Here is a 23,692-nt window from a genome sequence, read left to right as displayed (position 1 = left end):
AACTAATAAGAACTTTAAGGCTAACTGACCTAGGGAGCATGACATCTAAAACTGGAAATAAGCCCAACAGATACTCAGAGTGCTTACTGCTGATTTGTTCTATGAGTACACACTATTTTAGGCCCCAGTCACATAAGTCAAGAGACCAGTCAGCGACTCCATAGCAACCTTTGGAAAAATGCATATACCCCAGCTGGTTGCCGAGTGGTTGCTGCACCAAAAAGCTTGCGATTTTATTGGTCGCTAGCAGTTTGCCAAAATTGACCACAGTTTGCATGCAAGACACTGACTCATCTATGGCAATCTGTTAGCGACCAAAGCAATCACAAGCAGGTTTTTATTACAACACAAAGTAAAAAGTAAAATAACCTCCAGTAACTACTCACTACCTGGTTGGTGAATATACTTTTTCACCCTAGTGACTTTTTTAGGGCAACCTCATAGACTAAATCTATACAAGTTGCTACACTGTGAGCATGGAGGGGTGCTTGTGATTCAGAGCTTCTGAAACTGAGGTCTCACAGTGATGGTTCACAAACTACAATTATTATTGTAGGGTCTTTACTTTGCAATATAAAGCGTCATGAGGCGACTGTTGTTGGGATTTGACGTTATATAAATAAACTTAAATTCAATTAGATACTACACCCATCTTTTCCATACATTTGTGAATGTATTGCATACATTGAAATGGTTACCTTAGGAATGAGTAGAAGACCCAGGGTGACAGTGACAGTTAGGTGAGTGTGGGTGAAGAACAGGAGCAGCATCCAGTCTGGATGCAGCTCAGGAGCGAGAGTGAACCTGTAAAAATAAAGACAGACATCCAGATGTGAAGCTGATGTTAGTCAATTTCATTGACTGCCGATAGGATTTCAGTTTCTTATATTCTGATATCTATAAAGCTGTTCAGCATCACTATTCAACCTGCTAAATCTCATCACATAAACCAGGAAAGTATTTGGACACAAAGACACGTCTTTATTATAGTTCATCAACTTTAAAGTGTTCATTCACTAACTGAAGTGAAACCTGCATCAAAGCTCTTGGATACAGATGGATGTGGGAGAGAAAGCTACCACCAGTGCAGCAGATTTAGCAGCAGTGTCTGTCTAGTCGTCAAATGCACTCCTGCAGTGTTCTACTTGGGTGATCCTCGTGCCAGCAAGGACACAATATTTTCCTCATCCGCTCAATTGGATTCACAATAAAAAGGAGTGACCTTCATCTGGTCAAAAGATTCAGTCTATGTGTACATCAGACGGGAACACACTAGGCTAGCTGTGCTGCAGCAGTTGGAGGAAAATAAGATAATTACCATCTGAAACAACAGTGGTGAGAGGAGTAGCTCCAGCCTGTTATTTAGAACGAACTAACAGGCTTTCAGCACAGTGAGACCTCGTGTGCACTAAGGATATGAAGGCATGTCTTGTTAGATGCTAATTCCACCACTGGAGAGCCTCTAACCAAGCAAATGTCATGTAGCAGGCTCATTACGCTGCTGAGGTTGGCAAATGGCTAATTAACAAACAGTTACTGTGGTAATAGCTGTGAGGCATGAATGAAGGCAAACGTCCAGCATATGAAATGTCTCGAAGCTTTGAAGTCTTCTCTCCTTCGTGTTTTGTGATGAGTTTGTGTGCAGATGAGGATTTAATAACTCTGGCATGCTGTCTCCTCTCAGCCTGCAGCATTTCACTGAGCGATCCCCACCACTCCTACGACTCCAGCGGTTTCATTCCAGCATCCCATTTACCTGGACCTGGCTTATACCTGAAGAGGACCACAGCCAACCCAGAAGCCTGAGCTTTAACTGGTCACTATGGGATCAAATAGCAGGTTCTTCGTGCAACATAAATGGATGGTGGATGCCTTTAACTAGCCCCGGTGCACACTGGAGCCCCAGGTGGCAACCAGACGGAATTAACCCACCACACCGGGCAGTTCTCCAGTTTATTAAGGACCTCATCTGGCCATTTTCTGCAGAGGAAAGCCTCACAACAATGCTCGAGAGGCTCGTTAAAAGAACTGGCCAAGCAATCACAAGAGCCAGATGTTCAAAAAGACATCAGAACACTTAAAAACTCGCATTTCTTCCAGTAAACTATCGATCATGCACAATTTATTGGTAATGAACGATAATAAAGCTGCCAATAGTTCAAGTAATTGATGCTGTCTTAGAAAAAAAAAATCACCCTGACATGGTTCATTAGTGAATAATGTGATGGAGCTGAGCTCTCAATTAGGGCGGCTCGAGCTAGGAGCGGCTGTGGCAGTGTCAGCTGAAACATCTCATTTATTAAAACTGCACATTGCAGCTACTTGACGTGTAGACTGGAGGGAGAGGGCTGATTTCACTATGATCAAAATTAACTACGAGCTGAACAGAACAGTTGAGCTAGCGTACACGGAAATCAGGCGATCTACTGGAGGATATAAACATCAAAATGACAACCTGAACACAGACTATGATATTAAATATGGAGCCACTACGTACTGGGAATTTTGCAAATTTAAGTGACAACATTTGCATGCTGAACACAATGTATCTATTAGTAACTATGCTTAGAGCGCTATGTGGGTGGATTTGAGCCTTACTGTTATTCCAGTGTTAAGGTTCTGATTTTTGTGTTTGTTAAACTTGGACTTTGCTTTTGTTTCCTTTATTATTCCATTTACGTGTGCACACAGAAAGGTCCTGAGCTGGATTTGAACCCAACACCTTTTAACTGTGAGGCAAAAGTGACACAGACTGCCATCCAAATAAAACAGACAAAACAAACAAAAAACCCACTTCTTTATCTTAAATATCTTAAATGAAAGTGTCTCTTTTTCTTTTAACTGATCCTGTCAGTTATGTTACTGTCAGTTATCATCAGTGTTAGTCATAAAATAAAAGTTGGAGCGTATTTCAAGACAGAGGATTATTACCCAAAGAATCTCTAAATTCAGTATTGTATGGGGTATAACAGAATATAATTTGTGATGCTCAAAGTGTTTTGGTAAAAATTCTAGACAAATTTATTACATAAATAAATAGAAAATCAGTTTAAAAAGTTTTCAGTTTGGATATAGCATTATAACAGATGATGTAAGCTGTAGGCTTCCTACAGTATAGCACAGGTGGGGGAGTTTACTGCAAAAAACTGTCTGTGATGAGTCAGAAAACACAGCCTGACTGTGCAAACAGCACAGGTTTACCTGCGTATCTGCTGATACTTAAATGTCCACCTTTAACAAGTCTCACTGGACCCCAGAGTAGAGCCTTCCCAGTTTCACTTCAAGACAAGCTTATGCTTCTTCCTGCTCCTTTTTGAACGTGAACTTTATTTGGAGTTGTGGTTGCTCGTTTTCCTTTTGTTTTGCTTTGTTCATTTGTCTCTTTTAATTCTATTTTGTTGTACTTTTTCAACATGTTCAAAATAAAGATTCAATCAATCAATCAAGACACCTCACAGATTTTTCTATCACACCACTGTATTCTTGGTTTGCATTTTGGGTTATTTTTGTTAAATAAATTGATTTTGCTCGGTTTCAGCCCTCTTCTCTTCAACTCTCTGTAGCTTTAAATTATTTGAGCTGCTGCTGCCCATTTCCAGAAGAGGGCAGTACCTTTCCTGCCATTACCACAAACAACCTGAACCAAAAATGCAGCAGAATAATTCAATTCTGTGCCGTAACCTCAAAGTGTCTGAGAAGAGCTGCTGGTTTATACCAGGTCTGTACATATGTACCAAGAATCTGAACAGACTGACTACTTTACACAAAGCAAAAATGTTCTTATGCAGTACTGATAACATATAAGAAATTTCTAGCTGATTAAACAACCTTTCCCTCACTAGTCTGCACCACAAATACCAGCTGGTTGAGTAAATAATTACTATTTTACTCATGTGCAATAGTTAACTGTTCTCAGATGCTACACAGCAGTATGTGATTTAGAAAATGAACAGTTGTATGCAGGCTGTGAGAGAACAAGCTAGTGTATAATCACTGGAGTAATGTGCCATGACGTACAGCACAGGCGTGTAGATGCTAACCTGCAAAGAAAGGAACACTTGGCAAACTAATCTGACATCATGAGTATGATGAAGTATTGCAGTACAAAGTGCCGCACTGTTGAGTGACATTTAAAATATGATTTGATTATTAAAGAATGTAATTAACAGTTTCAAGTGGTTTCTAAACATAAGCACTGTTTACACAGCCAATTTTTATCCTCATCCATTAGATTAGGCTACATGTTTAATGTTTTTCGTACTATTGCTGGTCTGCTGGCTACCAAATGCAAAGCAAACTTTCCCCCTGAGCTAAGGGTGGTCCACACACGGAGCGATGTGGTGATCAGAGAACATAAAATGCCAAAGATGTTCAGCAACTTCAAGCGATAATAGGAGAAGTGAGTGGGCATGAGCAAATGCAGCAAATACCAACAATGGCGACCCCCACATATGTTGATCGACATATGAGGGGGTGGCAAATAAATTAGAAGGTTACCTAGGCAACCGAGGGCTGAATTGTCCAAAAGCAACCAACCATTGAATGACCAACAGGATGAGGAGGCATGTAACTAATAGCTGGAAAATTTGCCATTTTGCACACCTTCAAGGCTTCATCTATTTTTCCTGTCTCTGCATAAAAGTGAGCTGTGGAGCTCCGTTTCTAATTGTCATCATGGGTTTTTGCTTTGCAACATGATCCAAATTTGAGTTGAAAATTTTTAACCTGTGCAAATGCGGCTTTGCCTCTGTTTGCATTGCCCAGTGTGAATTTGCATCAAATCACCTCATGGGATTGAAAACGTGTTCGCGGTTTGAAAGTTTTCAGACTTTCTGATTTCTGTCATGACATTTCCTTAAGATTCATTCTAGCTTACTCGATGTGCTATAACCAAGAGACTATGTTGGCAGTTCACTGACCTTATAAACAAACTATTTATCTCATATAACTTTTACTAATTTTCTGGTATGATGCAATAATACGATAGAATATATTTGCATTTTTTTTAAATTCAACAAAAAAAAACCTCATGGTGCCAAATCACTGGGAGGAGGAGCTCTTACCTGATGATGTAGAATATAGCTGACAGCACAAGCTCATTGTGAACAGCGATGGCCATGTAGCGAGGCTCGTGGAAGGCCGACGGCACAGTCCTCACGGCGTAACACAGATAGACCGCCCACAGCAGGAAGAGGAACTCGGCTGGGAAGCGAAAAAACAAAAAACAAGCTGTAAACACAGCGAATGCTCTGGCCAAGAAATCATTTCAATGCGGCACACGCTCCTTACATGGGCACCAACCAACCAGCCACTTCACACTCCAGCGCACACATGGAGCTGCCACAGATGGTTGTAAAACACACGTATACAGGAAAGTGGCCTGCTCGACAGACTCATTTGCAACAGCTGTGGTTGTATTCTCAGGGCATTAAATGAGTCCCCGTGCACCTCCGCGGCAGCCTCACATAAGGTTTCCAAGGTATCCAGCTCCGCAACTGTAAACACGCCAGGTTGCTGCCTGTGAGGGCAAGTGAATCATGTTTTCTTACAATAGGAACAACAATCACTGCAAAGTGACTCATTACTGTAAACGCCTCCCTGTCTGTTGGACTTCTTTTTTTAAATAATTAGATCTCAAACTTTTATTTTTGTAAGTAAAACTATTTACTCGAGACAACAATAGAAATAAATTTGTTTTCTCCGTTCCTTGAAATAAAATAGCGAGTGAGAGCAACGAGGGAAATCTAACTCTTTTTTTAATGGTCTATTCAGAGCATTTGTAAATTATTTATCAGTAGTTCCAGCATATTAATCCTTCAAAATGGGCAGATTTGTTAATTTTTTTGTACTTGATTTTTTTTCTTTTACAGCGTTAAACAAAAAATGTTTCTGGTACGTTAGCAACTAAAAGACTTCATTCACAAGTTTAGCTACCTCAAAGCCTTTTTTTTTTAACCATATATTCTGTTATAGAATATAACTTCTATAGAATAACTTTCTTTTTTTGTAATTTATCATGAACCTCCATACAGTTTAGAGTGGGCTTTGTGAAACCGATTATACAGAGGATTTGCAGACAAAGAACTGCTAACCCAATGACATTAACTCATCCCTGTGTATGAACACTTCTAGTGAAACTGGGACCATTTTCCTTCAAAATAAAAGCTGCACCTTTTAAACTTCTACTTTGATGGGGAGCCTTCTCCATTTCCAGTTTGCGTTGCACTTTTGCTAACTACAATCACGTGGGTAGTAGTTAGCAAGTATTTGCAGCCAAGCTGTTCATTGTAAATTACAGGTGACCAAGGCAACCTACTAGCAACCAAAGCAATCATAATGAGCTTCTTAGTGCAGCATATCATATTCAATATGTTGAATAACGTGCACGCATGATATCACATGAAGAAAAAGAAATCTCTCTAGGTTGTATGGTGCAATATTTTAAAAAAATACTTACTACTCACTACTCATGTACTAATTTCTATAGTGTTTCTGTGTTCTATGATATTTAACCTTGCCATGGGTGTCACAAGAAACTAACTCGCACCAGCATGTGATTTACAAGAGAGGCTGTGTGAGGGATGAGGAAGAGGAGTGTGCAAAAGAAGTGTGTTCTCTTACCATGACTGCTGATAACTGCTTTTTTACTGTTTTCATGTTTATAAAGTTAGACTGCACAAGATTAATACAAGAATCCCAGTGTGCCTGTACTGTCCTCTACCCCTGCACATGCGAGCACATGATAACAACTACTGAAAGTGCAGTTTTGCTGCATGCTTGGGTCTTAACAATTCGTCTTTATTCGATAGGAGCTCATTTTTTATGGGATTGTTTCTGCGCAGAAACACAGCAGAGCAGAACAGAAAATACTACAATTATATCTCTTGCTGCGAGCAAATGCAGGTGTGGATTTCTAAATCTGAAAGATTTATTGCATCTCTGTGGGTGTAAATTATAAGCTGCATTCAGGTGGCATCAGAGTTGCCCCGCACTTCCATATTGCCAACCTATTTTTACCTCCTAATAAACAGAATGAAAATGTGTCCTCAGTATACAGTAGCGCAGCATGGTGGCCCGGCTGGGGGTCCATCTGTTTTCCCAGAACTCTAAAACGACCACAGCGCTCTCTCATGAAGCCTGAGTCAGCAGACATACACCAGCATGCAGACTTGCTCAAAGTGAGATGCTGCTCTCAAAGCATCTTTGATTTCTCATCTGTCTTCATCTGCTGCTGGTTGCCCTTCCCCTCCTGTGTACAACACAGGAAAGCATCCAAAAGTGTAGCACCAGTAGAGAGGATTAATGTCTTCTTTTGGGAAACATTTCCAAATGTACATGGAAGGGAGTTGTCTTAATCATCCAGCTTCACCCCATCACTCATTCTTCCCTCATCTCACTTTCAACTCCCATCGCTATCATGCCTAACAAATCACTTCTTAATTTCACGTGTCCATCAAGTAACCCACGTTTCCTCACCACACTTACCCACATGCAGAGTGCAGCACACTTAAATCTACTCACAGCGCCCTGCAGAGGCAGAGGGCAGTAACGGTACTTACCAACAGCCATCATATAGTCCCAGCGATCCAGGAGGCACATGCTGAACTGCAGCCCATTGGGCGTGTAGCCCACCTCGATGAGAGCCAACTTCCTGTCCGGGTTCTGACAGACAGCAGATGTCCAAGCCACCAGGAACCAGCAGACGATGAGCAGAATGATGCCCAGCAGACGTAGCACTCGCCAGCTGGTCATATAGGGGATCCTCTGGGCTGTACGGGACAGGAACACCTTCAGCACCCTGTGGAGGGAGAAGCTCACATTGAGACTGTTTCACAAAGTTTCATGTAAGCCTGTCGTCATTTCAAGTAAACAGAGTATCCATGAGAGGGAAATACCTCTACACTCAGTGTGCCTTGAGTGTATTTATCTTTTTATTTCCCATATCTGCTAGAATTTGAAACCTTCTACATGCAAAAGCTTTAAGCAAAAAATACATCACAGCTGCTTTACACACTGGTTTATTAGTCTATGGCAATATTAGTATCGGAAAAATATTGCTTCCACAATATGACATAAATACTTAACAGAAAACTAGTATTTCAATTTTCATAGACTCTTATTAAGCTTTATAGCAGCCATTCCCAAAGTCAAGAGTGCTGCGGCCCACTTAAAAACCAGAAAATCCCAAGGGGCCCACTCATTCTTAAATCTTCACTTTAATCAAAATGCAAGAGAAAGTGATGTATTTCCTTGAAAAGTTTCATTCCAAAAAACATAAACAACGCAGGCTGTTAAGGCTATAAATTGTTGATGCTACTTGCGTGTATGCAAAGTGTTTAGGTCAGTGTGTGACCCATCTTCCTCCTTGGACACGAACTTCACTCACCTGTGCCAATAGGAGTCACTGAACTGAAACTCTCTGCTGTGCTATTGCAGCCTTTCAAAGGATTTTTATTGTGTGCTGCTGTGTCCAAACAAACATGCTGAAAACGCCGACGTCAACTCTGTGATCAAAAGTGGGCCTGGCAAAAAATTAACCGTGATGGTGGATGCTGATGTAAAATATTAGTCTAGTCATGCTGTCTCTTGCGAAATGAGAAGTATACATCATATTACTTTTTTTATATGGATGAATTTACCTTTATTAGCACCATTTCCTGTGAACTGGCTCCAACATGCTCAGAATCGATGATTTTCTCGACCATATTAGTTCATGAAATTTAACCAAAACAGTTTATCTGCCTTAAACTTACTAAACATAACAAAAAGAGCTGAGTAGGGTTGAGCGATAGGACGAATATATCAACTATCGACGATAGGCTGAGGCCATCGGTGATCGTTTTTACAAGGTCGATTTATTTATTTATTTGCCCATGAGTAAGTTTGCTAATAATGATGGAGCTAATAGAAGCAGTCAACAGAAAAAAAAATAATAGCACTGTTTTAACAGCACCCTTTTTCATCTGTGAGCAAATGCACGCTCCTAAATTCTGTGCCCAAATGCGTGTTGATGGAGCTGCAGAAGTTGGTGATAGTCTTGCATACTCAGCCGCATGGTGGACACGTACACGCTTATGCAAGTTAGTCGTGTTTGAGTACTTTGTTCACACTATACGTCTGCACAAGCGGCACAACGCTTTGGTTACATCCTTAGGTTTACCTCTTTCATCCCAAATTGGCAACTTTATACTTTTTTTAGTGCTGTCAGCATAATCACGACTAACGTGATTAACAATTAACCCATCTGGAGCACAGACGGAGTCAAAGTCCCTGAAATGTCTCTGTCAACGCATTTCAGGCAGTTTGTCCAAAGTTTGTTCATTCTGCACTCCAGATGGTTTAAGCGCGTTAAAATTTTTAATCGTGATGACCACATTAACGCTGACATCCCTAATTCTTTGGGGAAATTAGTTCATCCATGTTTGGCCTTCTGTGTTGTAAACAGCAAATCAGTCCGTGCATGATTACATTGCTCCGCCCATCAAAAAGTCTGCGCATACGCGAATATATCGTCGATCGACGATTATTGGACTGACGACTGTCGGTTGGAAATTTTTTACATATCACCCAACCCTAGAGCTGAGTGATCAGAAAAGAAAAAAACAAAGCAAACTTATTGTTTGTCACCTCACTAAATGGGTGAAATTTTACACTATTTATTAAAAAATGCTAATATGTTGCAAACTTATTTAAGGGCTTTGGTTTAAAAGAAAGTGTGCCTTGAGGTATGATTAAATGACATGTCAAGACTTTTTCCTGACTTCCTGCAAAGCAGCGCAGCAGAAAAAAACTGCTAGCCATCACATTTGCAGCACTTATTCCACCTGCCACATCCACAGACTGTGGAACATGAGTTAAACTCTGCTCAAACACATCACCGGCATAGCTATTCTTAGGCTCTGCCCTTCACGCACATTGATGAAGTGTCCACTGCTCTCTCCACTAATGAGCCCCCCATCAAAAATTGATCTGTGCAATATGTTAACTTGCACCTCTAAGGGTGAACTGGGCCCCGGCTCGTGTTAGCCACATCCTCTTAATCAGTATCTCCATTAGCGCATTTTGACAGATTCACCTGACAAAAAAAGGCCCACAAATGAAGAATTTCATCACTGTCACTTTAAATACAGTGGACCACCCTGTCTCATTAACAGCTATTCACAGCTGGAGAACTCCCCCCCAACACCACTCCACTGCATCCTCTGGCGATGCTTTCTGTCCCTGAGTTCTGTTTTTGTCTTTTTCTCAGCAACTGTCATTCAGGACTTTGTTAAATATGGAGCTCATTTGGGGCCAATGCGCTCCGTGTTTTCTTAATTACTTTACCACTTAATGAGGCAGTATAGCCTGGTGATGAAGTAGCTGAAAAACACGCTGCCTTGACACATCACAGGACTCTTTATCAAAGGATTAAGAGGTCAGGTGTAATATAATCTGATAAGTGCTTCCAGGGATGGATAACAGTGTCGAACTGTGGGTGAAGTACCTGTACAACTTAAGAGTCAGCATCCCGTAGACGGTAGCGAAACCCAGCAGTCGAACCCAACGCAGAAGGATGCAACGGAAAACACTGGGCTGGAAGTAGAGAATCCCAACCTGGAAGAGGACAGAAGAAGCATTAAACAACAAAGGTCGTGAAAAGAAACTGAAAAATAAATAAATAAATAAATAAAAGAGCCACCCAACTGTGAGTGTTTTTTCTATCTAAATGATAATGGGCCCTCTTTCCCTGGGAAATTACATTTAAATTCGTGGGAAGCTGCTGCCTCATTGTGCTCTCAGTGGACGTCTCTATAAACAGTAAAGTAATCTTATTTAAATGTTGGTTTTCTCCAACTGTTCTCCTTTGGTGTCGCACAAGTGAATGAGTGGGTTTATGCAGTTTAGTTTACTGTACATCCTATCGCACATTAAGTCCCTCTATAATCAGTTACTTGCTTTGTTTCACCACAGAATCTACTCAGGAAGCTATTTTGCTTGTGTTCTCTAAACCTTTTCTACTTCCTCTGCCACCTTTCATCCATCAAAGGGAATTTAAAATACAGCAAAAGTGACCATCAGTGTGTATCGCCGATGCTGCAGATGAACTCAGTGTGTTTTGGGGCTGTGAACTTTTTTTTTATAGTGGTTTTTGTCAGCAGATGGTGTTTCCAGGGATGTCATGAATGTGTTGACATAAAAGATCAAATGCTGCTTGAATTCTAGGACCTTTTTGCTCATGTCGGCCAAAAAAAAAAAAAGAGCACCAAATTTTTATTTTTTCTCATATGCTACAAAGAGCAGCTCCATCTGCTGATGAAGATCATGTGCTATGATCAAAAGGTCTGGGCATCAGTTGAGCGCATACACTTGGACTTACTTCTAGGACTCTCAAGGATCAACAGTTTTGACCGTACTAAAATTACTATGGCTAAACAGCTGCTGAGCTTGCTTTTCAATAATGAAAAAGTAGCATTTGTTGAGCACTTTTCTAGTCTGATTGAGCACTAAAAAGTACCTAACAGCTACAATATGTACGACAGCTGCAGAAACAACAAAAGGTTTGCTCCAGTAAAAGGTATAAGATAGCTTTCTTAGAACAATACTTTAAAAAGCTTGTTGGTGTACGGCAAAACTATGTGCCAATGATCAGGTTCCCTTGATGAAAAAATAACTAAATAAAAACTTCAGAAGGTTTATGGTCCAGGTATATTGATATACAACCTATTCAAGAAGGGGCAGTGTCAAACAGAACAATAAGTGGACACGACCACCAAAAATGAAATCCAGAGGAAATGATGTGCTCACAGTTGCTATGAGACAGTAAAGCATAGTAACTAACTAAACAAATATATAACAAAGATATAAAATATAACAAAATAACTACAAATAGCTGAAATTATAAATATTCTAGTATTATTAAATATGCACGCAGTGTTACTGTATATGCATATCGTAAAATTAAATATGCATACTTGACCTTGGGGTGCCCATCTTACCATACTGTCAGCACCATGTGAAGCCCAGTAAGTAAAGGAGCTTAAGCTCGCGGTTACATCCAGTAACTACTATTTTATTATTATTTTCACTGTATATTTTTCCCTTTGACACATTTTAAGGGTATAACCACTCATTTGTAATTATCTTACAAGCTTTATTAACAACCATAACAAGAACAATGTTGACACTGCATATCAAGGCTGAAAATTCCCTCCACATTGTACATGGATTGACCCCCTAAATCTAGAAGGGTATCTGGATGAGATAATGAGGACATTAAGACAATACCTTCAAAACTTCCTGTTACAAGTGACATTAATTTATCACATATGTTTGTGAAAAGACATAAAATGGCAAATTTTCCAAATCCTCAGATCTAGATCCAGGTCTACACAAGTTAAAGCTCCATTTCTGCTAAAATCTGAATGCAAATCCAACCATAACCTTTTGAGAAATGTCACTAAAAGATAAAAAAAAATCAAACCAAACCAAACACATAACACAAAGGAACCAAGCTAATAAATTAATAATGCTAATAATTTAATAACTCAATAGAAGATTACTTAAAACACTGATTATATTTGAATCTTGTGATTTGCCAGACATCGTTTTATGAGCAAGATAAAGCAGTGTGTGTGTGTGTGTGTGTGTATGTGTTATATGTGCATTCAGCGCTCTATCTCATTTATAAATAATTGTTTCAGCTTGGCCAACCTTTGGTAAAAGTTTGAGCTAAACTTTGACCAGGCTGGAATTGGTTGTCACTACTTTTTAGTGTAATTTTTAATTTTCAATTGAAAAACAAAATGAAAGAAACTATATTGAGGGCCGGTATGAATATCACAGTGTTGTTGGTGATTTGATGAATTTAATGTCTAGCTCTTCCAGTCTGGCAGAATGAAACTCATCCAGGAATAGTCTCCCAATCTTTAGGGATTTAAATCCGCATTCATCTCTTTAGTGCATTGTTTGAACTCCAACAACAGTGACTCAGCTCAGATAATCTTTGAAAGAAACCTTCTGTTAACAGGATAACATCATAATGAGTGACTGATGCTTACCACTTCGCTCCTAAAATGCCTCACACACATCGTCAGGGTTCAGCCGGTGCTTTGATATTGTTGCGAGCATACAAGTAAACAACCCTTACACTACAATGATTGCATAATAGAGCAATTAGGAATGAAAAACAACTGACATGTTCTGCACATAGTGTCTCAGATATAACACTCAATGAATAAATGTCTAAGAAAGAAACAGGTAGAGAAATTTCTAATAATTAGCATTATTTTCTCCAATAATTATAACTATAGTACAACTAATAGTAGTACTACTGCTGCTGCCACTATTACGGGAGGTGAAACCATTTTGGTAGAGTCATTTTCATGATTTTACCTTTTATACATCAAAGAGAAAATCCATGAACTGAATTAGTCATAACAGTAAAGTGCAGTGAAAGCTTGCCCTTGAGACACAGAGCGCATCCTCCTATGTTACATCTTCACGAGTAGATTCTTCTACAAGGACCTGAGCATGCTGAACAGTGCCCATCCATGCTGGTAAAAAAACGCTGATGGTCTTCCAAAGACATAAAAAGAGCCAGAACAAACAGAGAGAAAAAAGAAACAAACATCTGAGGCGACGTAATTATCTGTCCGTTGCAGATGTGCAGAGATTTCCCCTGCGGGATTGTTAATGTTAATCGGATTAGCTGAGGCATTAATACGTTCCCTCAGGCAGCGGCGAAGACGCAGGCATGTGGATATTTTTGCTCACTAGGTTCGAGTCAGTTAAGGGACACAGAGGACCCCACGGGAGGAACGGTGGCCCACATCTTCATCTGCTCACAGAGTCTGGAAGACCAACTGGAGAAACTTCTGATTCAAACAAAGCATGAACAGTTTGACTCGATTTTGCAAAAGGAACGTAAACTTAAAGAGTGCTGAGCTGTTCATTTTCAATACATACAAGGTGCTTAATACTATATCTACTGTCAATATGTTTTTTAAAAGCCTTTTTTTTTAACAGGTGGGATTAACATAAATATCTAAATAACGATGTGTGACTGCTCCTCAATGTGTTACCTTTTTCACAAAATAAAGAGCAGAGGAACAGGAGCTGATAAAAAGATAGCCAGGCTGCCGCCGAGCAACTTGCTGACGCACGTTTGGCTCCACGGGGACAGGAGAGGGCGCAGGAACAGGAGTAAAAATGCACAATGGGAAAACACAGCTCAGGACTCCCTTTTAGATAAACTACCAAATAGCATCTGAATCTCCATCACGTGCCAGTTTTAAGACTGGTGTTGTTTGTGATGAGACGGAAACGGGGAGGTGTTATCCGCCACATTCTTCCCTTGAGGGCTGGCTTTAAATGATCTGAATAAGCTGTCATAAAAAACTTTTTTTACACATTTAGCAGTCTGAGCTTCTCTTTTAATGGTGCGATCTCACCTCTGGTTATTTTAATGGCTCACAACAAGAAACAAAAAGTGATGGATATGTACAAACATTTAAGACATCCTTTTCATCCTTGTCTCCTGCAGTCGTGAATTGGATAATGGATGGATGGTGTGTCGTGTTCATCTTACTACAGTTCGAATGACAGATGATGAAGACATTAAAAGGTAATACCAAATCATTTTGATGATCGCTGCTGATACAAACATGGTGGAGAGGTCTAGTTCAATGACTTCAATGACTTCTGGCTTCATCGTACTTCCTTTGACTAAGTTTCAAAGTGGTCACACCCATTACTAAAGTATCTTTTTGGATGATTTATCTAATTAAAAATAAGAAAACAAACAAAAAAACTACTGGTAGTGGTTGATGCTGTTTAATGCTGTCTAGCTCAACATTTTGAGGACTTCCTTTTGGAGCCACCCTCATGTGGCCATTTAAGGAACTGCACTTTTTGATGCTTCTCACTTGGCTTCATTTTTCAGCCTCAGAGGTGGTCACTTGTCCACACTTGTCTTCAAAAATTCTCAGACCAAAAGGCAAAAATAAGTCGCTATTGTCAGACATTACTATGACCCTCAGGTTTCATGATGATCTGCAGAAATTACACAATCAATTTATGCTGGCACAGTACTTCCCATCAGTAAGGTTTCTGGGAAGTTACTGGCCCCGATCCTCAGACAGGTTTCTCTTAATGTTAGTGGGTATAAAGAGTAAGATCAGTTTCTGCCCTCCTTCTCTTTTGAAACCTTCCATTAATAATCGATGTTAAGTGCTGGGAATACTGGATTCAGCGTTGTGGGGAGGGGAAGGAAAAGGATCAAATGTTATTGGTGAATATGTGTGTGTGTGTGTGTGTGTGTGTGTGTGGTGTATATGCATGCAAGTGAGGTACAGTATACCTATCTAATGGACATCAATATCAAGGAGACAATTATGAACTAATATCAAGCCTCTATCTCAGCCCCATTTGCCTTGTCGTTTGCTTACAACCTAGCAAAGGCTTCAGCTGAGCTGAGCAGTCCACTTTCCAGTTTTACTTTTTTCATTTCTTGAATCTCATCCTATTGCTATTTGAGATTTTAAAAAGTGCTAGTTCTTCTGTCAGTTTGCATGCAACAGATTTTGCAACTAGTGGTGAAGACATTTAGATAACGTAGTTTTTGTTTTGTTTTGCTTTCAGGCAGGTAGGTGAATATGTCCCAGCTGGATAAACGCCTAGATCGAGGGTCAGCAACCTTTCACACCCAAAGAGCCATTTGGACCCGGTTTCCACGCAAACGAAAACACTGGGAGCCGCAAATACTTTTTGACATCTAAAATGAAGATAACACTGTATATATTGTTTTTTACCTTTATGCTTTTTGTGAACAACTAAGGTGTGTTGCTTATGAAATCCATGAATTGCCACAAAGAAAGTTACATTTTATTTATGTAATTAACACATTTTGAACTCTTAAAGAAATATAACCAAAGGAAAGACACCCAGCTGAACTAAAATGAACCATGTAGCAAACAAAAACTATTGAGAGCTGCCACCCTTATATCGCCTTTGGGCTTTTGGAGCCTTGACCTGACTTTTAAAAAATAATTGGAAAAAAAAGCACTATGCTGCTAAAAGATGAAATATAGATATTTGCAAAATTCTGCCTAAATATGTATTTTACCTGGTTAATGTGTGTGGTGGGGCGTGGTCTGCAGCGCGGCTGCAGGGGAGGCGGACGCACCTGAGCGGCACCCGCAATCACGCCTCGCCGCCTTAACGTCTGTGCTGTTGTGTTGGTGTGTGTCGGGCTGTGAGCTGCAAAGCTACAGCCGGCTGTATGCGTACAGCAACTGTGTGTGAAAAGGGGTCAATAAAGAGATTCTGAAAAGCGTGTTCATGGAAACATCGTCGGGTCTGCCGTGATATGTTTACAATGGGACTTCTGCTCCTGAACCTCTGTGCACAGCGTCTGCAAATCGGGGCTTTTATCTTTACGCAGGACTGTAAGCTGTCATCTGTGAGGCGTGAGCGGTGTTTGTTTTTAACATAGTTCACGGTGGAGAATAGCTGCTGACATAATGTGGATCCGAAGGTCCATAATTGGCCTACCTGGGGTTGAAAGTCTCGATAAATGCACGGCGGGTACACCGGCTTCCGCAAGTGTGATGCTTATTTTGAGTGATGAAAAAATAATAGAATATATTTGTATTTTTATATTTCAATATCACAATAATCTTCCAATTTAGAACTACAAGTTAAAAAAGAGAACTAACATAAATAAAATACACTTCAGCTAAATACTTCTAATTTATTTTCCCAAACCACACGGAGCCGCACTATAAGGACTAAAGAGCCGCATGCCACAGGTTGCCGACCCCTGGCCTAGATGATGAAGTTTTATCTGCTGGCCTGGTCTCCAGGCTCTGCAGACACCTGACTTATCACAACCTGGTTCTGCACCTGCTCTCTAAAACAAAGTCTTATCATGTGGAAGCAAAGTGTTATACAGACATATACCTGAGATGAGCTTTCATATGCAAATATAAATATTTGAAGTTGTAAAAATGCACAACTGAATATTTTTAAGAGTTCTGGAATCTTCTATGTCACTGAATTTTGACTTAAATTACAAAAATCTAAAATAATTTGCTGCTACCTTTTTTAAACAACAAATATTCTTGTTATGTGTTATTATCCTGTTAACCAATTAATAATAACTAGGAGCAGTTGGATATTATGGGACATATACATATGTTTGCTTACTAGTTTGGTCACATAAGTAGTATGTAAAAAAAAACAATAACAAAAAAACCAAAAAACAAAACAAAACAATGGTAGTGTCAACAGCTAATGCACTGAGCTGCTGCCACTGGAATGGCTGATTGAATAGTTGAATTACTGAGCAGTTCAACAAGTTTACTTTTCTGTGCATTTTGTACCAGTGTGTCAAGCATCTCTTTGACAATTTCCTTTTCAGATGAGCCACAGTACTAGCTACATATCCAGCATTGCACTAAGTGAGGATGTACAACTATTAACAAAGTAATCAACTTCTGTTGATTTAAGTAGCTGATTCCCACTCTGCTGGCCTGATACATGACATGAAAGAAAACAACCATGGAGGAATCGCTTCCATAGTTCAGTTATAGCATTTCCAGAAACAAAGGCATCTACTGTATTGAAATTTATTTGCTAGTGTTTTGTAATATAAAACATTGTAAATCTGAATGTTATTAAAATACTCAGACAAAAGAGAGTTTTTAGGGATTAATGTTAAATGTTAAGTTTCTATGCTATATGTCAGGACAAGTTATTGCAATTTTATTGCAGTGTTGAGGCTGTCATATTCTTCATAAAGATGAGTGTTAATATTACCCAGAATAATTACTTAATCTAAACTGAACAAGTAAATCAAATTTAAAAAAAAAAAAAGTCTGAGAAGTTGAAAAGTCTTACCTACACGGTATTTTTGAAAACACAGCTTTTTCTATCCGTTTGGGCCTTTTGTCCACACGTAAATTGTAAATTTGGATAACTGATTTTTAAAAGCTCCTGCCAGGGTGGAGATTTTCGAAAACTCAGTTTTTGCGTTTTTGCGTGGATGAGGAAAACGGAGATTAAGTCACGCAACGTCAAAGGTGTGCGCCGTTTTTGACGTCCTGTCCTTCGTCACGTTATTGTTTACCTGAGATGAATTTCTACAATGGCGGATATAGACAAAATACTGTTGCTGATAATCTTAGAGATCTTAGAGATATTTTTTCAGAAATGGGATTTGGGATTTTTTTTTTTAAACGAAAAGGAAAAAAATCTCGGTTTTCCAAAATACCTGTGTATGTTTGGACGTAGCCTTAGTAAGGGCAAGGCAGATGATTCATAACAACTACTAAAACAGTTTTTTGAGTTTTTCAGTTACGGTGGACGAGGTTATGGGTCTGCTTTTGAAATGAATAGGAAGAGAGCAACCTTATGGTCAATGCACTGTGTTTATTTGGATTACCTTTTGGTGCAGTTGAGGATATCTATATTTTATTCTTTCTTGTCCACTTAAATGTTGATGGTATGACATTTAGCACATTTCTCCTAAAAGCCAATTTAGAAAATTATAATGATTAAATAGAAAAATGATAAGAACTGACAATAGAAACAGGCATGGGACGAAATATATGATATATTATTATATATTATATCTATGTTGAACTAAGAAGATCTATGTTGAACAGTAAGGAGCAATGGGAGACTGAAAGCGCAGACAAACATGACACAAGCAAGATTCACTCACTCACCCACTTAGTGATTCAATCAACACTCAGTCACTTAATTTGCGGTTATCTCTCATTCCTAATCATCTCTCATTTCAGCACCCACCAGCTGGCTTCCACACTGAGATTCACTGGGTTGGTTACCCACCAGAAAGTGTCCCTGTTGATAGGACTGTGACGCAAGCCGGCCAGCTGTGGTGTGAGCATCAGCTTTCCAGGGAGCTATTGTGATGTTGGCTACTTTAACATTCTTTGAAGTTTTGTTATGTGTCACCGCTCAAAAGCTGCGGATAGTCTGTGTGATATTTGTTCTTCAATAAAATCCAAAGAATTTAACAAAGGATTTGAACTCACGTGTGAGGTTAACTTTTGCAAAAGGGGCTATAATTTGGGGTTAAACGGGAAGAATGTCTTGTTATTTTGAGTAGAAAAAACGCAATAGGAGAAAATGAATCTGCAGGTTAGAAACTACTTGAGAAGTCTTGTTAAAATGAGACAAAAACAACATTATTATGTAATATGTCATTACTACCATTTGTACAGGTTACTGTACAATAGGTTTTGTGGTACTCGGGTTTTGCTTTTGGATATTTAGACCTTAATGTGACCTTAACTGAAGAAGTCAGTTTTATCCTGTAAATGTAAACAGAACCTGTCATAGCAAACTTTTAACACAAACTTTAGCACTTTTCATTCCCCGAAGGCTTCATGTAAGAATGGCTGTACACCCACAACAAAAATGTGACACCCAAACTAGATGCGCCACAGAGTGTAACAAAAATCATTTAGTGCTAGGACGCTTTGGATAATTAGCTCTCGCTGCAGGGCAAAAAAGAGATATTCAGCAAATAACACTTAAAAAAGGAAGTGGGTGGATTCTTTTATCAGACTAATGCAGTTAGAAGAAGCACTCCGAGAAGCAGCAGTGTGTAATTAAGTTGTTATGTGCAGACAATAAAAATGCAAATGCATAGGTGCAGGGTGTTTGGTGCAAAAGGTGAAAGCTTTAGGGATAGATCCACCTTCTTGTGAAGGTCAGGATGCCACAGGATATTGATCGCAGGGGACGACAGACCTCTCCCTTTGTGCCATTAAATCAGTATACTGCTTTCACTAAAGAGCAGAGAGCAAAAATTAACTGTGGTCTGTTTTCTTATGTTTTTAAAATCCTCTGTCTTCACGAAATAATGGCTGCTTAAATGCAGAGACAAAATTATTAGTGAGCTGAGTTCTTATGAAGCATTTAGAGGAAGTTTTCAGGTTATAGGGCAATGAGCTAAAAGACACTAAGGTGCTCTGTACCTCACAGTAACTCACACAGTCAACCAACTAAATGATCACCATTTTTCCTGAATGAATGTCTTTTGTCCTTTCTTTCTCCCTTCACCCCCAACTGCTCACGGCAGATGGCCGCCCCTCCTTGAGCCTGGTTCTGCCAGTGGTTTCTTCCTGTTTAAAGGAAGTTTTTCCTTCCCACTGTCGCTAAAGCGCTTGCTCATAAGGGGCCATCTGATTGTTGGCGTTTTCTCTGTAGTATTGTAGAGAGGTGCTTTATATTACATTACAATATAAAGCACCTTGAGGCAACTGAAGCTGCCCAAAAAAGTGATATAACTCAAAATTTTGAGTTAGTATCTCATTAGTTATAACTGTAAGTCAAAATTTCAACATACTAACCTGACATTTTCACTTACAGATGGAAAAAACTATTAAATTCCAGTAGTGGAAAAAAGCTTCCATATGTGCTGGGCTCAGACCGCACAATATTCTGTCTGTTACTGTTATGGTCTGTGGCACTCGTGGGCTTTGTTGAGGGTTGTTTCACGTTTAAGTGCTCCTAGTTTGTGTTTCATATTCTTAAACTCTAGATTTCTAATTGTTATTATTAAGCTGAGTGGGTCCTTACTTCAGTTCTAGTTTAGTGTTTATGGATTGTGCTATTTAAATTTAGTTTTTGTTGTGTTTTCCTGTTAATTCCTGTTTGTCATTTAACCTGTGATAGACTGGTGACCTCTTTATGGTGCTCCACAGTCTGCATACGAACCTGAATTGGATGAGCATTTAAGAAAAAGGATGAATGGATAGACATTTTGCCCGAGTGAGACCTGTGAGGACTACGACTAAAGCAGATATATAACCTGTTGTTCTCCATAGTTATTACATTAAATAAAATTCAGATATTTGTATTAGAGCTATGGCTCCATTCCCAGACCTCCTGTCTCTCCAGGAAATACCTCAGCACAAACTTGAGTAGATATCAATCACAACAGACACCATCGGATGCAGAATGAAATATGCACTGGGAACATGGTATGTTGCAAACCAGCTTGCAGAGCACAGCAACTTTGCATAGCTGAAGCAGGTTAATTAAAACACTATACATGACTGTGTGTAAAGGTATCAAGAGATAAGAGCCAACCCATCAGCTGATGTTAATCTCACATGAAGATTAACCTCCTAAAACCCAAACTCTTCCACGGCATGCATTTTTAATTTCTCTTTGATAAATGGGCCGATTGGGACCTGATGAATGTAAAAACAAAGAATTACCAGATTTTTTTTAACCTAATTTTTGTTTCCACATATGAGGATATTTGTTTAAAATTTCGATAGAACAGTAGCAGTATAATGTCCTCGTAAGTGGATATCAGGCCCTTGTAGAGTAACATTGAGTATTTTGGTCTAAATAACCCAAAATGTGATGTGGACGCCAGGTCCTAAGAGGTTAATGTTAGTTTTTGAGCAGTTTTACTGTAGTCACAGCAGTGTTTGCTGAATCATTGTTAGATAGCTTCATACTGTAAAGGTCTTACTATTTATTAACAGATTTAAAAAAAATAGCCTGCAACAAACTTTGCGTAATACAAAATTACAGTTTGAATTATTTTCAGGGTTGCCAGCGATGACGGGTATAAGAGCAACATCATCCTAATGGAGCACTTACCGAAATGAAAGTGCAGAAATACAACATCATATATTAGTCATCTGTCAATTATGGAGTATAAACACATCACAATTTAGGTTCAAAAACGACTAACACCAAGCGCTAAAAACATTAGCCAGTTCCAGTCAAAAGAACAGACAGTGCCGAATTTCAGCCTTTTGTTATCACAGTTTCTTTGGAAACTGCTACCAGCTAAAAGGGAGAAAAATGACTTTCAGCCATTTAGTGTGTCTGTCTCCATCTGAGTAGAGAATGGGATTGTGCAGCCTCGGGAATCATTCTGTCACAACAAAGCTCTCACGCTACTTTTAATGTTTTGACATGAAATGGTGACAGCCATGCGGTCCGCCCATGCCCCACTTTGTCCGGTCATCATCTCCTGATCATTCCCCGACCCTTCTATTTCTAATCTACGAAACACCTTCAGTATGAGAGAGTGGGAGGGAGCTGCGGTGGGAGGTGGAAGCAGAAGAGAGGTGGAGTGTTGTAATAGCAATGGATCCATTTTTATATGAAAGCTGACACTGCCACATGGGAAGGGCAGCTTTCTGGAGGGAGGTAATGGTTTCTTCTCCTCCCGCCGCTCCCTGAGGTGTAAATTACATCCAGCTCAGCCTCTGCTCAGTCAAGACTGGAGCTGACTTGCACCCACCTCCCACATTCCCTTCCCTTCTCATCACCAGTTACAACCTCAGAGAGAGATATTCCCATCTTGCTAGGACACAATGAGACATATCAGAGGAAATAGCCTGCCTGCATGTCACACAACTCTCTTTTTTTCCCCACTCTCTCATAGTTCTTGTCTCTCTGCTCAAGCAAGTAGGAGCACTTGAGCTACAGCAACGCATCCTCAGCTTAGTCTCTGTATGCTCTGGGAGACTCTGGATTTTTCAGAAGGAGGAAAGGAAGTAGAGTATGAAGGGAAGGCTGCACATGCACAAAACAACTCTCCAGATCCACTCAAGTCAGATTGAAAGTGTCAGAGCAGCTTGGATGGCAGGCAGAGCAGAGAAAGGCAGACTAACGGGTGGCAGACTGTGTTTCATGGCCTGTCAGGTCAGGATCCATTATCCTCTGACCATACTGTTTCTCATTAGCCCCCTGATGCGCTGTGAAGGCATGGCTTCGTCCTGCCATGCATGGCAAAACCCCTAAGTTGGAATGAGGCAGCACCTTGGCCCTCCTTGGCACAAAGACAATGCCGAGATTGGACAGGTGGAAAGACAGGGATGGGGAAAAGGGAGTAATACCCAAAAGACCAGTGGTGGAAAACATGGGGACTCTATAGATTCTCTACTTTGCCCCCAACCAAACGACTGAGCAGAAGGTAGAGGACTATAATCTCTTCTATTATGGTTAAACACATTTTTCTTTTTCTTTTTTCTTTTAATATTTATTTAGTCAAGAAGTGAAACTCTTGAGACACTCTTTTACAACTGGATTGTGAAAAGCGTTTGGAACTTTCACAGTGAGGATTTGGCAGATTTTTTTTAAGTGACACCCCAGTCACATAGGTCAGGAGACCAGTCAGCAACCACCAGTTGTTGAAAAAAAAAGTGTTTTCCCTACAACGGCTTGACAAGTTGTTGTTGACTGTCACTAGATGAAATTGGTTGCAAGAAGGTATACAGTGCTACACCAAAAACCCTTCTTGGATTTGATTGGTTCTCTAGCAGATTGCTAAAGTTGTCTATAGTTTGCATTCGAGATGCCAACTTGTCTGCAAATACTAACTGAGTAGTATTGAAACTGAAAAGTGCAGAAGTGCAGTGCAAACACTAAACAAAGACCCTTTGTCTTTGCTAAAGTAAATGTTGCACCTTTTGAAATATGTTGGTTGCAGAGATAAGGCACAACTTTCATTCTTTTTTTTCTTTTTTTTTTTTCTTTTTTTTTGGCCTGTCCCGTTTGGCTCTTTTGCCATCAGAAATGTTGTCTAAAGGCAAAGAAAGATGCCCAACAGATTTACTTTACCAAACTGACCATCCCAGCCTTGCCGTAATGGTCCATTTGATTCACCTTTTATTGTTTATTTTATTTTCACTTACTGAATACGGGACAG

The 23,692-nt window shown here is 39.7% G+C and overlaps 1 protein-coding gene across 1 annotated transcript in view; it reads right to left on the bottom strand.

The window, feature by feature from the left end:
- gpr158a (G protein-coupled receptor 158a) overlaps nt 1-23,692 on the bottom strand; it is a 92,364-nt gene that overhangs the window by 3,632 nt on the left and 65,040 nt on the right. Inside the window, exons 6-9 of the mRNA XM_013910161.1 lie at nt 10,487-10,596; nt 7,560-7,798; nt 5,064-5,202; nt 699-804 (exon numbers count right to left, since the gene is read on the bottom strand). Of these exons, the coding sequence (XP_013765615.1) occupies nt 699-804; nt 5,064-5,202; nt 7,560-7,798; nt 10,487-10,596 (594 nt within the window). The remainder of the gene's footprint in view (nt 1-698; nt 805-5,063; nt 5,203-7,559; nt 7,799-10,486; nt 10,597-23,692) is intronic.

Source organism: Pundamilia nyererei, unplaced genomic scaffold (assembly GCF_000239375.1).
Source record: "Pundamilia nyererei isolate P.nyererei 1_Seehausen unplaced genomic scaffold, PunNye1.0 scaffold00037, whole genome shotgun sequence".
Taxonomy (NCBI): Eukaryota; Metazoa; Chordata; class Actinopteri; order Cichliformes; family Cichlidae; genus Pundamilia; species Pundamilia nyererei.
The sequence above is the reverse complement of the archived record's forward strand: the minus strand, read 5'-3'. Positions and strand labels throughout refer to the sequence as shown.